Source organism: Lytechinus variegatus, chromosome 10 (assembly GCF_018143015.1).
Source record: "Lytechinus variegatus isolate NC3 chromosome 10, Lvar_3.0, whole genome shotgun sequence".
NCBI lineage: Eukaryota > Metazoa > Echinodermata > Echinoidea > Temnopleuroida > Toxopneustidae > Lytechinus > Lytechinus variegatus.
Window position 1 is genome coordinate 6,542,742 of NC_054749.1, and position 17,264 is coordinate 6,560,005.

Here is a 17,264-nt window from a genome sequence, read left to right on the forward strand (position 1 = left end):
ATTTGTATATTTGTATGTAATAAATATTTTTCGTAATCCAAATCACTTTTACAATTAAGGTTTTTATATAAATCATCATAATATTCACGTAATCTCTGTAATATTTTCACCTTATCATTGATGGTTTTACCCTTGTATTCTAGGCAATCAACTTCTTTCTTTTTTCCGTTTCTTTTTTCAAGGCCAAGAAAGTACTTTGTTGATTTTTCACCTTCCTCCATCCACTTCTCTCTCGATCTTATGTAAGCTCCTTTACATTTATAATTATACAAATCATCGATATCCTTCCTTATTTTATTGATTTCTTCGATATTTCTATCATTAGGACTACTGTCCATGTCTTTGTTTAATAAAAATATTGTTTTTCCAATTGAATAAGTTTTTCTCTCTTTTTTCGTTGTACATCTATAGCATACTTAATTGTATATTCTTTTATTCCAACTTTACACATTTCCCACTTTGCTTGAGCATCAAGTTTTTCATATTTCAATTTACATTTAAATATTACATTTTCAATATTCAACCTATATCTATCATCTTTAAGTAGATCACTATTAAATTTCCAGTAACCCCTTCCTCGTACGTCGTTAAAAAGTTTTAATTTCAATGAAATAGCATTGTGGTCACAACTGAGACATGGTCTGATATCCGTAGAAAGAACATATTGGCTAAGGTCTCTTGAAATTAGCCAATAATCCAAACGAGAGAAAATAGATTGAGGGAAATTTGTCTCCATGTAAACTGCTTACATGCTGGATATAACTTTCTCCAGATATCTAACAATAAGTATTGTTTTTTTAACTTTAAGATATAATCATCTGCACCATATGTATATAAAATTCCTTGTGTGTCTAATTTTTTGTTTTGAGCATAATTCCAATCTCCACCAAAAATCATTTTCTCATTTGGATTTACAAAGGTTTTAATCCAACTCATAAAATTTTTATAAAAGGAACCCTTTTCAGATCGTTTGGTGGGTGCATAAATGTTAATACAATTAAAAGATTCACCTTGACATGTGAAAGACAAATTTAGTATTCTACCATCTCCTTTAGCTTTACTACGTATGTTTTCAATATGAAGATTATTTTTAATCAGAACTGCAACCCCTTTTGAATGGTTCGTTCCATGATTAAAATAACATTGACCTTTCCATTCATTTCTAATTTTAGGTTCTAGATCACTTGTCCAGTACGTTTCTTGTAAAAACACGATATCACTTTTCTGTTGATTTAACCAAAGAAAAATCTTACTTCGCTTCAGATAAGTTCAGAAATAAGTTGAATCTATATGTGACGAGTGTTCGTAATGAATTAACATTCGTTCTTTTAAAGCTCCAAATGATATCAACATAATTTTATTCGAGGGAATACGCGTGTTTGGGTGATCTATTGTTGATATACATGCAAATTATAGTATGCTTTTAATTCTAAACATCCGGTATAGACCTATACTTTCATCATGCAAAACATTTCCTTGTAATTACCTTGATGCTCATCTTCTTCATCTTACTTTTATATACCAGTATATTCTCTGTCTGCCTATATATTTCTCTTTTTCGCTTCCCGCTCTCTCTCTCTGTATGTGCACCCACCCCCTCTCTCTGAATCAGCATTTATTATTTTCTTCACCCCTGTCTCAATGCCTTCACCCCCCCATTCTTACTTTTATATACCACTATCTTCTCTGTCTGACTATATTTCTCTTTCTCTCTTCTCGCTCTCCCCCTCTGTATGTGCACCTCACGTCTCTACACCCCCCCCCTTCCTCTCGCTCTCTGAGTCAGCCTTTATTTCTACATCCCTCTCCCTCTCTCACTCAGCCTTTTTTCTCCTTCCCCAAAGGTAGGGGGACAACTGAGGGGGACCATGTGCTGGAAAATTTGACAAGCAAAGAAAAAAAGGCTATCACCACAAATGTAAGGTCATTTCGACCAAAAGAAATTTGACAAGCAAAAAAAAAGAAAAAAAAAGGTTATCACCAAAAAAGTATGGTCATGTCCAAAATACCTGTTTTATTTGGATTTTGAATGATGTATTTCTTTCCATCATAAAAGACCAAAAATAGTAGGGGGACATTTAATTTTTTCCCCTTCTATTTTCGGTATACTTATAGGGGGGACGCGTCCCCCTGGGATTTCCGCCCATGTCTATCTATATATTCATGCCTCTCCCATCTCTCCCTGTCTCTGTCTTTCTGTGTCTGACTTAGCCTCTCTTTCATTTTCTTTCTCCCTTTATGTTTGTCGCCTTCTCTTTACTCTCCCTCCGTACTTATACAGAACTGTAAAAGTCAATTTATATTATTCTTTCTTTTTAGATGTCCATTTTTGCTCTGGCGGCATTCCCTGTTCAAAGTTTATATGTTGATATTACCAATATGCTTATAATAACCAACTTTTATTTCATTCGTATCAAGTCGATTTTTAAACATTTACAAACACAATTTAGAAGACTATATTGAATCATTCAATTTGAATGCTTTACAATTCACCTCAAATTGTAAATACCACCCCTAACTCCTTCCCCGTGTTCACCATCTTTCAAAACTCAGAGTCTCGCACTTTTAAAATGAAAGGAGTTCAGTCAGTGAGACATGTGGTGCTGGTGACACACGATGTTGATATTTTTATCAAAGATAATATGTCTTTTGTTAAAGAGAGGCCATAAAAACAAAAAGGGTGTCTCTTACCCATCGCTGGGACTCGCGCGGTCATCAGTGTGTCACCCTTCGACGTATGGTTGGGTGAATACGTCACAAAGAAATCTTTCCATATCATCATACAACCCTGGCTATAACCTTAACCCATACATTTGGAAGGCTTCCCACAAAGTACAATATTTCACTCAACTCTTGGCATAAACGAGTTTTTTAATTTAGGTTCGATTGTTCACCATAAGTTACATCGCGTAATCAAAGTTTAAATGAAAGGAAATATTAAGATTACGATAGTTCAGCAGCTTTTTTTTTTAAATATAATATCAATATGAAAACATCATCAATGTTTAAAATAATTTTTTCAACTCAATCTCATTAAAATGTAGATGATGGGTAAGTATATAGCTTATTAATCATATCAACAGGAAAATAAGTGGCAGATTTCAAATTGCTAAACTTTGTACCAAATACCGTAATAGATATGAATGAAAATGTAAATTATTATACGAACGTAATAAGGATGATGGAATCATATCTCTTAATTTTTGCCCAGTACTACACCATACTAACGTATTTGAAAGCAATATCTTCTTTATTTTATGATAGAAGTTGCAAAATACTTAAGAGCCACATCACTGTTCACAAAGACAATGAGCTAAGATGACAATGAACATACGAACAAATTAATTAATATCAACCATGTCAACAGTATACAAATAAATGGCAAGATTGGAAATTGAATAAGCACCCTGGATATATAATCATACATTACGTATTTTTATTTAAACAAAAACTAAATAGGTTTCAAACTCAACACCAAAATCTTGGACCTAAAAATGAAACATGAAAAACAATTTCATCATGTTCATGGTGTTGGAATATGATTATACATATATATTGGTATTGCTATACATGTAGACGCTTCTTCGTCGTCGACGAAAACTTGAATGTGTTCGCAGAAGAAAAATGGAGGGACCCCATCTACGACAGTTGGCATCAGTGCCACTGTACCCGAAACTATCATTTTTGTCTTTCAACAGACCCATTTCAGAAATCTTAGAAATTATAGTCCTTTTTTAACATAAATATAAGAACCCTCTTTGGCAGATCCAGGAGGGGGGGGGCAAAGCCGGCCCTTGCCCCGCCCCCCCCCCCCTTTGAGAGGCACATCTAAAATTTGTAATGTAAAAATGTCGTTAAACAGGAGTTTGCCCTTTTTTGGTCAAATTTTTTCCTCTGGAAAATGTGCCTCCCCTATTGGAAAATCCTAGATCCGCCCCTGAGAACCCTAATAGAATTCTGATTATGGATATCTGTATAATAAATGTAAAGGTACATGAAGTGACCACCATTCTAAAATGTTTAATGTCTAAATTATTTTGTCTAATCAATTTCGTATTGCAGTGCTTTTATAATCACCAAGATTACAAGATATTTTGAAACTGATAATGCTAGAAATGTCAGGTATGATATATCATATTTTCCTCGAATATATTGAAAATTTCATAAAGAGATTACATTGATTGTACGAAGCTCTTTAAGTTTTATTATTCTGTACAAAACTGTTAGCCATGGACTGTCGTAACCCTCGGCAAGCCGTGGTCATCGTCGGACTCCATGGTCGCCATCAAATCACTAAAATCAGGAGCTTCGTGGTGGTTGCTACTAGCAACCGATCCAGCACCCATCGAGTCCAGTGGTAAGCACAACCCTGCGAATCGCTGATCGACCTCGACACGCGAAGCTGACGATGGCGCGGGCTCGGTGAAGAAACTTTTCGGCATGGCGCGCTTTCGCCACGGAGTAACGGAAAGTTTCCCGCCCAAAGTTGAATCGTTTGCGTTGCCTGTCGGCGGCATCCATGAACTGTTTTGAGCAGAATATCCATACATTGGAAGCATAGGGCTATTGTAACACATGTTCCTTTCTGCGTAGTTGAACAGTTCTTCCAAGGGACCCAAACCATTACTATCGATTGATTTGGGAGAAAGGGTTGCCGTTAAATCCGGACTGCTTTCGTCATCTCCGTACCGAACGATTCGGTTCGGTTCGGATGTGTCTTTACAAGGGTCGGCCGAATCGCCCTGTTGAGCAACTCTTAGCAAATCAGCATAGTACAATTCACGTCCTGATAACCGAACCTTCTTGTTGCAATCCGCAATCAATTCCGGTTCATCCAAAACCCGCTTCTTGCCGAAAAATTTCTGTATGTCCGAACTTGCCGTCTCTGCGAAATCCAACAACTGATCGACGGCGCTCGGCTCCCTCTCGGAGAGCTCGTCACTCATTCGGTCATCTTCGTAGTCTTCCGAAGTGAAGTTCGATTCGTCGTCGCTATCCTCAACATAGTATTCATCCTGAATAAAATGCATACTGGATTGATTGTTGATGTGTGGAGGATTGTGAAAGTGGTGGTTTTGGATTGGATGTATGAGTGGGGTGTGAATGTGTGGGTTGGTCATGGGGTAATCCATGTAGTTCTGCATCGAGTGCGGATAGGCCGGGGCCATCTGATAATTCATCATTGCCATAATTGCGATTAAATCTTGAACAAAGCACAGATTAAGATGCAGTTCTTTAGAATGGCAAGATCAAGTAAATGCAAAACAGATAGGCCTATCAAAAAAAACACATCCGTCAATAAAGTATGATCATATCCCCAAGCTTATTTCATGCTCCAAAGATTAGAAGTTCCTTTCGATGTACAACACTAACACTTTCTCATTAATCATTCATTTTTATTTAATTCCATATTTGGAGCAGAAACCGTTTGGCAGACAATCCACAGCATCACCTGTCATTTGTGTCTGGTCGGACGCTTGATCAAAGTGACAACACTCGATATGTTGCCGGGAATTCAGTGATTCCCCTCGAATGTTGTGTTTTCTTTTTATTTTTCTTCTTTGTCGAAAGTGAAAACACTGTTTCAGTTAAGAACCTCAAGTGAATGCTCAAGAAGATACACGATCCGATCACGTGATCGACAAGTGATGTTGCGTTGCTAGGCAACAGATGACGACAGTCTTCCACTAAATGATGCAGTCATAATGTCCCGGGCGTTCCCCTATACCTCCTCATGATCATAATCTTCCTCGGTGACCAAAAATATGAAGAGATTCCATTTCGGGTGTATTGATCAATGAAGATATCGGAATCCTCTTGCAGTTGAAATCTGCATCGAGATAAAAGAGAGAAAATAAATGTATCTGTTGTTTCTTCTTTTTAAAATTTATTTTCATTAAAATACAGATAGCTTAGTAGGCCTATATTCGTGGGCGGTGATCACAGAGGACGGGGATCGGAGGACGTGCCATCAAAGAGGCACGCAAATGTATCACGATATTGTTGCGCATGAATAATGAATTCCTGCAATAAATAATAAACTTTGTAACGATGGTGATGATGATGTTGATAATGATGGTGATGTTGATGATGGTAATTGCGATGGTGATGATGATGGTGGTGGTGGCGGTGATGATGTGACGACGATGATGATATCATGGTGGTGATGATGATGATGATGGTGATGATGATGATGATGATGACGATGATGATGGTGATGATAATGATGACGACGATGATGATGGCAATGGCGTATTCTAATGTGCTTATACTCGGATTTCCAGTGAGCTCACCACTGGGCATATGTGCCTTCCAAACATTTATAAGCAATGATTAAAATCATGTGATTTCTTAAACTACACGATTGAATCAAATACCTATATTAGATCGTGGACCCTACCACAGATCTTCGCAACAAACTTGAACGGGAGAAATTAAGAAAAAAAATGATGAATATAATTATATTCAAAGAAAGGGCGTGGAACATTACAATATTGTTTTAGCGTGTAATATGGATAAGGTAAAGTTTCAGGGAAGTGGGAGTTACTGCTTATAAGCTTTTATGACTGGTGAGTAGAATGTTTGCTCTGTGTGTGGGGGTGTGAGGGTGTGTGTGTGGGTGTAAAATCACCATCGAAAGGTTGCCTATGAAGATATCCCTTTTGCTTTCAATTTGTTCTTATGTTCGTTATTTCATTCAATCGCCAATACTTGCTTCGTGGATGATTTTTTTTCCTTTTAAGTTAATCGAAAGTATAACAACATAATCAACACAAAATTACAAATAAATCAAGACAATCATAACCATACGGAGTAGTGAACTACTGAACATATTTACAGTGTATGAATAAATAATTCGATTCAATAAAGGCAAAAGCATAAAAAATAAGGTCTTGCCTGTCCAATGAATAAAAAGGTCTTTCCCACTTTTAACGATTAATAATTCTACTTAATAACTCTACTGTTATCCATAGATTTAAATAATAAAAGAACTCCGAGGAAAAGTAAATGTGAGTTTACAATTTTAGTAAAGAAGGAAAAATGAAGAAGTAGAAAAGAAAAAGACAAAGGGGAAAAACGATCGAGAAACTGCAGGTATATCAAAGTTTATCTTAAACAATTAACTAGCTTGACCATTTCGTCAACATTGACGCTAAAACACAGACGCCAGCTTATCACTTTTAATTCCTTTTATCTTTTACTTTTAATATCTGACATGGAGCAAACCACAATCGTTATCATAAAAAAAATTGTTACTTCTTGGGCAAATTTCATCAAGCCCCTTCCTGCTATTGTATGCAGTGTTTGCATAGCTCTCGAGAATGATGGAAAACACACGCTTAGTCCACGGGGAGCTGGAGGGCTAGCATATCACCAGTACTCGATGATTAAACACGCCGGCACGGAGGCTCATGAAATAAACACATATACCGTATACAGCACGGCAGTCAAGCGGTCGTAATTTTTGCTGGATGAAATTTGAAGGATTGCTACCATAATGTGTGTTTTTAGGTATAATTTATTGCACCTTTTTGTGGCAATTGAATGGCACACCTATTCAGAGAAATTGCCTCGGTTTACTGTTGCAAATTCTCATCGTTAAAACCTGTGACGTTAATATGTGTTGTCATGGTATTGAAATAATTGAAGCCCCATGCACCCCATCCCCCAGAAAAAGAACACGAAGGAAATTGTCAATTATTGAAAAAAGTAAACGTGACAGAATTTTAATTAAAAGATTAATGTACTTTAACTTTTGTCTTTCAGTGTCGTGTTATGTCAAAATTCAACAAATTTCTTCTAATCAAATAAGGATCAAGATATATATAGGCATAGGGCCTACATAGCTTTATTTATATTTTGAATTATAATAAAAATATGTTATGATATGATCATTTAAAATGGAAATAGATATAGAATCGATATCGGTATTTATAGAGCAGTAGATCTCTACAAAAGGCCTATTCAAATTAAACATAAACCAAACCAAAACTATGAGAAGCCGAAAAAAAATGCTTATTGATATAGAGAATATCTTGGAATGTTGCACTATCCAAACTTACACCATTTTAAAGATACGAGTATTTTCGAAATGCAAAAGGGGAATCCAACCTTCCACATAAAATGGTGTGAGTTAGGAGATAAATAAGAAAAACAGAACGGAGAAGAGTTGAATGAAATCGAACAAGGTAGATAGTTTATGGATGTTTTAAAAACGAGATCACTAAGAATATATGAATTTCAAATTGGTATAGTTCAGTAAGTAAATTATGACAAGCGGTAGTTTTTATGACTGAATATCCGCACAAATAATCAATAAATAGATGTATTAATTTATTAATAATTCAATAAAGAAATGAAATTAGCGCGATGTGATAATATTGTCACCATTTCATCTTAGGCTATGCTTTGTGGGTACACTCTAAAAATCAAGGATTTCAAATAAATCCAGGTCGGCTGTGAATAGTGACAAGTCGAATATTAGATTTACTTTGCAGATTTAAATATAAATCTAAAAGATTTGAATTTAAATCTTTTGAGATTTGAAAGTTAATCCTAAAGATTTAAAATAAATCCAACATTTGGCTGGTCACTATCCACAGTCGATCTGGATTTATTTTAAATCCTTGATTTTTATAGAGTGTAATTCAAAAAATGGGAAAGAGTGAGATGAGTGAGAGAGCCAGAGAAAGGGAGAATGAGGGGGTAGAAGGATGATTGAATATATTGCAAAGGGTCGGGGAAAACTTGATGAGCTTTCGTATATAGAGGGGTCCACATATTACAAGCAATTGCTTCTTAGTGGATCCCTCCATTTTTCTCAGATCTTCATAATGTTCATTTGCTTATATACTTTATTATGATATATTGTACATACCTCAATTTATATTGTTTGTACAACATTTCATTTGCAAATGTCATTGTAAGCATTTTCGACCACTTTACTTTGTTCTGTTGAAAATGAAAAAAAAATGAAATGTATTTTATTTCTTAGTTTTATAGCAGGATGCCTCGTGCTGCTTAAAGAACAAGTCCACCCCAAAAAAGTTGATTTGAATAAAAAGAGAAAAATTAAATTAGCATAACACTGAAATCAAAATCGGATGTAAAATAAGAAAGCTTTGACATTTCGAAATTTCGCTTAATTTCACAAATTCACATCCTGGTCGGTGTGCAAATGAGGGAACTGATGACATTACCCACTCACTATTTCTTTTGTATTTTGTAATATGAAATATGTATTTTCACGTAATTGTCAGGTGGGACTAAATTTTATTCCTCCCTGAGCATATCATGTTTTAACATTTTGTGATTCAGTCAAGTTGGTATTTTCTGTCAAATCGTTATAAACTGAAATATTGTATAATTGAAATAATAAAAAAACAACAGAAAGAGTGAAAGAGGGGCATCATTGACTCTCTCAATCGAATATCACCGAGTCAGTTTTGCAGATAACTGTTTTGAGAAAATTAAGTGAAACTTTAAAATGTCATTACTTTCTTATTTTACACCCAATTTCGATGAAATTTCAGCGTTAGACTTGTTTGGTTATTTTATATTGATTCAAATATCTTTTCTCTTGGGTGGAATTGACCTTTAATACTTTCATAAAATGATTGAAATACGATATCAAAATTGTGTCATAACTATAAGAAGAAATGGTTTACGTGGTAGCGTAGAGCGTTTTTACTTCAAAATGGCGTCATAAAGGAACTAATGATCCAGCGGATTGTTTGGGTTTCTGTCATGTTTAATGCATGTACTTTGATCGAAAGGAAAGATTTGAAGCAATTATCGGAGGCGGGTCATATCTCACACAAATGACAAAAGGGGAAAAGTACGATATGAACATAGCTCCATGATATGAAGTAAGCGAATTATCCGTGCGGATAGATTAATAAATCATAGTATTAACTCGCTTGTGACAAGCGCTACTTACGAAGATGCAGTTGAAGAACGCGTTAAGTGCGCCTCATCGCTGTATGCAGAGGGGTCGTTGATGTTATTAATACTTTCAATTATTGCTACGCTCAGACAAGACAAGGCATTGAGAACGATTAAGGATGTCTTTAGAGAGCACGACATATGATGGTTGAAGAGGGTGAAGGGGGTGGGGAAGAGACCCGTTTAGGTAAAGAATGGTGTTTCCTGCGCGTTTGAGAGGAGATCTTAGGGACTATCAGAGTATAAAAGATGGAATGAAACGGCTGGCCTTCATTAGGTCCATGAACATCGATTTTTTTTTAAAAAGGGAAAAAATTACCAAAATATACAGTATTTTGAAGAATAAGTACACAAAATAAGAAAAAAGGAATATTAAGCACCATTCGAATTTCATACTTGAAGTTCCATTCTAGATGCAAATTTTTCACCTTGGGAAGGTTTTCAAACACTTAGGGGTGCGGTAATACACCCTTAACACCTTAAAGTGTGCATCGTTGTACCCTTTTAAAATGTTACATTTTCACCCTTTAAAACAAAATTCTCTTCACCATTTACAAACTTCCATTATCGGGCATGAAAAAAATTGCATAAAATACCCCTAAAGGATGGATATTTAAAACAAATCACTGGGGGAGAGCAGGATAACATCCAAAATGTGCAGCTTATGTGAAATGTAGGCTTCTGTTTTTTGTCTGAGTGGGTAATAATGAAGGAATAATAAAGCCAAAAACAAAAGAAAATAAACAAATATATGCAACCCTCCTTCAAACAAATTTTACCTGAAAACAGGAATAGGTAAGCAGGGCTCGAATTAAGAATTTAAAGGGGCAAGGCCATTTTTTAAAAGGGCACTTAAGGAAAGGGCAGGCAGTTTTCACTTTATGGGACATCCAAGGCCACCAAAAAAGGGCATCAATAATAAATGCACTTTTCAATGGGGCACATGCACTGGATAACCGCAGGGCACCAAGGCCACAGCAAAAAAGGGCAGTTATTTTGGCCTTAAGTCTACAAATATTTGAAAGGGCATCAAGGCCATTTCTGAGGGCATCTAAGGCCATGGCCTTGGATGGCCTTGGATTAATTCGAGCCCTGGGTAAGTAAATATTGTATTTTATGTAAATATTTTACAGCACCCTTACGTTAAAAGTAGATTTAAAAAAACCTTAAATATAATACGGTAAATTGTATAAGCCCACTGGCTATATTACTATTCTTATATATTCCTTCATTTTATATTTCGTTATTTTTTCTTCTTTTTTTGACGGTTCATATTTAGGTATTTGGTTACCAGAACAAAATTTAAATTGTAGCAATTAATCGCAGATTGTAACCATATTTTTCAATTGTATTTCCGAAAAACAATAATGCATTTCAGTTGAGCCTGCTCATAATATCCAAAATTGCTAATGTACAATCTGAGGTAGGTTTGACTAATTAGATGATTAAGCCACCAAATCCCGTATGCGAGATTAAATGTGTATATTTCATGAGTACTTTTCTCTTTTTTCAGATAAAGGTGACATTTTCTCAAAGAATTATAGGGATTACACCATAACGGCTAAAATTCTAACATGACCAAATGATAGAGCCAGACTTTGTTCATTCATTATTTCAGGTGTCATCATTATTTCCGGTTGAATATTTGACTCTCTCAAGCCTGAACTGATAACACGACAAAAAGAAGTATGTTTGTTTTTCAAGTATTATCTTAGTTGTGATATGAATTTGATCCGTATTTGACTAGAAAAGGGCCATTCATTTCTAACTAAGATATATAATACTTTAGGCACTGGCGTATAAGATGAGGCAAGGGGTGGGAAAGGGCCATTCATTTCTAACTAAGATATATAATACTTTAGGCACTGGCGTATAAGATGAGGCGAGGGGTGGGAAAGGGCCATTCATTTCTAACTAAGATATATAATACTTTAGGCACTGGCGTATAAGATGAGGCGAGGGGTGGGAAAGGGCCATTCATTTCTAACTAAGATATATAATACTTTAGGCACTGGCGTATAAGATGAGGCGAGGGGTGGGAAAGGGCCATTCATTTCTAACTAAGATATATAATACTTTAGGCACTGGCGTATAAGATGAGGCGAGGGGTGGGAAAGGGCCATTCATTTCTAACTAAGATATATAATACTTTAGGCACTGGCGTATAAGATGAGGCGAGGGGTGGGAAAGGGCCATTCATTTCTAACTAAGATATATAATACTTTAGGCACTGGCGTATAAGATGAGGCGAGGGGTGGGAAAGGGCCATTCATTTCTAACTAAGATATATAATACTTTAGGCACTGGCGTATAAGATGAGGCGAGGGGTGGGAAAGGGCCATTCATTTCTAACTAAGATATATAATACTTTAGGCACTGGCGTATAAGATGAGGCAAGGGGTGGGAAAGGGCCATTCATTTCTAACTAAGATATATAATACTTTAGGCACTGGCGTATAAGATGAGGCGAGGGGTGGGAAAGGGCCATTCATTTCTAACTAAGATATATAATACTTTAGGCACTGGCGTATAAGATGAGGCGAGGGTTGGGATTAGGTGGCAATGAACCCTCAAAATTTCACGACCAGTTAGAAAAAAGAAAAGAGAAAAAAGGAAATGAAAATGGTGAAATATGATGTAAATTTCTGAATAAATTATGTCAAAATCTATCAAAGAAATATTTTTTCAACTAGTAAAATGTCAAAAGGTTTGCTCGCTCTTTTCTCTCGCTCGCAGCTTTTTAGAAATGTTGCCACATTTAAAAAACTCGGCTCATTACGCCTTATTTTAGGAAACAAGACATAGTAGATTATTAGTTCAATATACAAGGATACTAAAACTATTTTTCTTTTAATTGCTTGGTAGGCCTAAATGACCTTTCTCAAGACATGGAATTGAAATCATCTCATATTGTAGACAGACTTCTTTATGTAAACGGGAGTTTTAAAACAGAATCTCAATTTCAATCCTACATGGTCTTGGTCATCATACCCTTATTCGTATGCACACAAGACTGTTCGTTGGACCCCAAAACATAGCAACCAGCGAAATGGACGTCGTAAAAATATCCAACTAAATTCAGGTAGCTTCATTTTCATAAAAAGTGTTTGGCATAGCGGTTGTTTTGTGCTGGATGATGGTGATAGTTTATTCATTCTATTATCCGGGCAAGCTGTACTTGAAGCAATAAGGTTATTGGGTAAAACAAAAACAGGCATATTCATGGTGTAATTATGGAGAATCCTTTTTAAATTTTTCGTCAGAAAATGAAATTTATAACAAATTAGAAAATTTCAAAGATATAAACTAAAAATATTTGAGTCCAATAAAATGTTCATTTGAATTTCTTTTAAGGGTGCATGATAAGCCTAAAAAATTCATGTATTTTTTTTATTTCACATAACGATTTAATACAATTCAGTGTTATTCCCCCTCTGTTTCTAAAAATAAACTTCGGGTGGACTTGTCCTTAAAATGTTACACACACACAGCTATATCGCCTATATCATGTATATGGAAAAATAGAATTAAACGGTAAATATAGTTATAAAATATTTCATGTTCTAGGGACAATAATCATCTAACAAAAAAAATTGGGCAGTTGAATCCCATGTAGAGTATTAATAAGTAAATACTAATGTAGGTCTACAATTTTACATATCTCTCAGATTTGCTTTTTTATTGCTTTCGTATCTCTGAATCAGTGGCGTACAAAATGAATCTATCACAAAACTTCATTTTTGTTATGAAAATGTCGAAAAGTTTGCTCGATCGCTTGGATTCCATCGCTCGCAGTATTATTATAAAAAAATTATAAAAATATTTTTTTAAAAAGTTGTCCCATACGCCATATCTGGTTCCCTTTTTTTTGGGGGGGGGGGGGATTATTACGCTGCTCTGAATACCTGATGCAAATAAAAGATTTAGAATTGACCTATAAATGAGAAAAAAATACTTTGAAAATCAAATGTGAATTCGAACATATTCAAATAAAAAATTAAATTGAAATCATGCGTTTTCGTCCTTTTGAAAGAGAACACTATTAAAAAGGATTGGTCAAAGTAACCATTCTGTCGGTGTATATCTGTCCGATCTATTAAAGTCAATATCACCCAAATTTGTGTGGCAGAAACTGACTACATTTTAAAAGACAAGCCCATCCCAACAAAAAGTTGATTTGAATTAAAGGTGAAATATCCAACAAGCATAACACTAATATCATCAAAATCTGATGTGAAATAAGAAAGTTATGACATTTTAAAATTTCGCTTACTTTCACAAAACAGATAAATGAACATCCTGGTCGGTATGAAAATAAGGGAACTGATGACATCATCCACTCATTATTTCTTTTGTATTTCAATATATGAAAATGAAAAATTATAATTTTCTCCTCATTGTCAAGTGAAGCAATGATTAATTCCTCCCTGAACATGTGGAATTAATATTGTTTAGTACTATATGGTTCAGTCAAGTTGGTCCTTATTGTCAAATCTGTAAAAAAAAATGGTATAATTCAAACACTAAAAAAAAGAAACAGTGAGTGATGGACATCATCGACTGTCTCATTTGCATTATGAAAAATAAGCGAAACTTTAAATTCTTATTTTCTTATTTTACATCTGATTTTCTTATTTTACATTCGATTTTGATGACATTTTCAGCATTATGCAAGTTTGATTTTTCTCTATTTATTCAAATCAACATTTTTCTTGGGTGGACTTGGCCTTTAAAGAGTTTAGGATTTCTCCACAGTAAGAGTTCATTCAAAATGCAGCAAATAGTAGGCCTTCCAGAATATTGCAAATAAAAATGATGAATAGTACAGAAATATGTCAATGATGAAAGATTCAGTTATATCAGCATACATAATCACAATATGAGAGCCTATAAGACCTCTTACAACTGTAAGTAATGTTAAAGGTTGACCGGTTTTTATATCTTGTCCAGCAATCCTGGATCCACTCCTGATATTGTCCAATGATTTCAAAGACATGATCGAGAATTTCCCAAAATACCATGAGCGCATTTTTTTCTCATAGATGGTTTGAATAATAAAACACACGAGTGGAAAAAACTACATATTTTAAAGAAAGAGATGCACTCATTTTGATGATCAGGATTTCGCTCTATACTAATATTGACCAGTGTAGAAGCAGCCAACAGTGTATCTTCGTCACGTATGTCAAACTTGCCAAACTAGGATATGCCAATGTGGGAGTTGTTATAAGAGAAATGTTACTTAAATTCCTATGAACTTGATTATCCCCCGCTAACAAACAAAGTCACACGCTTTATAAACCGTTTCAAGAATGATCTCAAGAAAACAAAACTTATCCAAACAAAGGGACCACATACCTGAACTCGAATGCCTAAGCTAGGCGGGCGGCAACCCCGTATCTTCGGCACGCGCTGCCGCTGGTTGTCTGGGAGCCCAACTCTTGCGAAAGTGATTTAATGACTCAGTTGCGGTGGAAACTCGTCTAAATCGTCCCAGTGGATATTTTTACCAAACGGCAGTTGGAAGTCTTCGAAAGTGGTTATTAGTCCGGTAGAAGTAGGTCTTTATTATTCTAGCAACTGTAATTTTATACCGAACTACACTGGAACTGACGAAAGATTATGACTTTTGGAGATATCAGCAGACGACAACCAACACCAATGAAATTTTATGTAAAGTGGCGCCGCGCGCACCTTTCAAGTCTGTATACCACGATGTATACCAGCACCCGGCACCGCAATGACAGCATCAAATGAGAAAGAAGGTGAGTTCGTGTTGGGTTATGTGGGTAATATACATATAAGCTATGAAACATATTAGAAATTATAGCGATTGTCGCTTCTCTCTGTTTTCAGTTATCAAGAATATTCACTCGCATTCAGTCGTATATTCCTATTAAATACAAGAAAATAGTAATATGTTTGAGAAAACCCGCGTATTATTGTTTGATGTCGCTTTTGGCTGTATAGGAGGTATTAAATGATTCTGTTCAAAGAGAATAAAGGTCATCTTCTTATTCTTCTTCATTTTCTCTCGTTTATTATTATACAGCATTTTAATTAGGAAAGGAGTTCAAAATAAAAAAGTGATGTATATTGAAAATGAGCTTATAACTAACTTACTTGATAATTTTTTTGCGAACTTTCCCGTTTTTGTTCTGAGTTATAATCAAATCTGAATATTGACCATGGCAAGTTTAAAAGGTGTATTTGTTTACGAACTATTCTTTAGGGCAATAATGAGAGGCCCAAAAGCTTATCCTAGAATTCAGTTGATTTGAAGCAAAACAACTAAATGAGCAATAACCTAATTATTTCACTTTAATTTTTGTTTTTAATTCTTTTGGGAGGGGTAAACAAGGTAGAAATTGTGAGTCTTTCATAAATTCATCATTTCCTTATGATTGAAATCGGAAATTTTACTTTTCTGCGCCAAGAATGTAGAATACTACTCCCCGAAACTTCTTATTATTCATTCGTACTGATTATCAGCGTTATGACAGATTTGATAAATCAAAGACCCGAACATATCCTCTCGTAGGACCAAGAGTGTTTCATTAATTTTGTTTCATAAAGCTGTTCGTACTAAATCAGAAACAGAAAACCGCCTATAATTTGTTTTGCCCAATTAATCGTAGGCCCGGCAGCCACTGTGCAGCACGAGATCGATGTAGCTCTATCCCTTGTATTGTTGATCGTTTTATACGATATATAAATTATGTTGATCAATAATTATCAATATTCTTAATGTGGACATTTTCCGCAAAGTATGCTATATAATTTCGATGATGCACAAATGGAAAGGGGGGGGGGTCCTTGTAGCTATTGCCCCCCCCCAAAAAAATAGCAACAAAGAAGAAAAATCAAGAAAATGATTTAAGAGAATTTTGGGAAAATGAAATATTTTCTAGATATTGTCACAAAATTACATTTTCATTTTAAAAGGTCAACAAAATATGTCCCTCATTTAAGCCTAAATCAACTTTAAGGCATCTCATCTATTGCGTTCGGGTCACCATGTGATGTTACTGAGAAGTAAACTCTTTACCGGTGGTCAAGCAAGGGCATCAACTCTTTCTTTTTCTTTCTGTTATCATTTCGGATTTGATTCGACCCTCGCATTAAAACCACCAAACGTTCTCTCAAACAAAATTAAAACGCTGACATCAAAAGGTTATCCCCGCGCGATGGGTCGACTGCTTATACTTGATCATTAACGCTACAACATAGAAACGATGGAAGCGGGGGGGGGGGGGGGATACTAGTGTATACGATTAGCGGCTTCAGAAAGTTGTATGAAAGTTGCACCATGATTCTTG

At 35.3% G+C, this 17,264-nt stretch overlaps 1 protein-coding gene across 1 annotated transcript; it reads right to left on the reverse strand.

The window, feature by feature from the left end:
• Window positions 1–3,912: 3,912 nt before the first annotated feature.
• Window positions 3,913–15,683, reverse strand: LOC121423349 (protein PERCC1-like). The gene is made up of 2 exons (XM_041618706.1): window positions 15,304–15,683; window positions 3,913–5,830 (listed from the first exon to the last, which is right to left on the reverse strand). The coding sequence occupies exon 2, from the start codon at window positions 5,187–5,189 to the stop codon at window positions 4,224–4,226; it is 966 nt and encodes a 321-aa protein (XP_041474640.1). The 5' UTR covers window positions 5,190–5,830; window positions 15,304–15,683; the 3' UTR covers window positions 3,913–4,223.
• Window positions 15,684–17,264: the final 1,581 nt, after the last annotated feature.

Bases quoted from the DNA above. Each gene is read 5' to 3' on its own strand.
- LOC121423349 (XM_041618706.1), bottom strand. From the start codon at position 5,189: ATGGCAATGATGAATTATCAGATGGCCCCGGCCTATCCGCACTCGATG.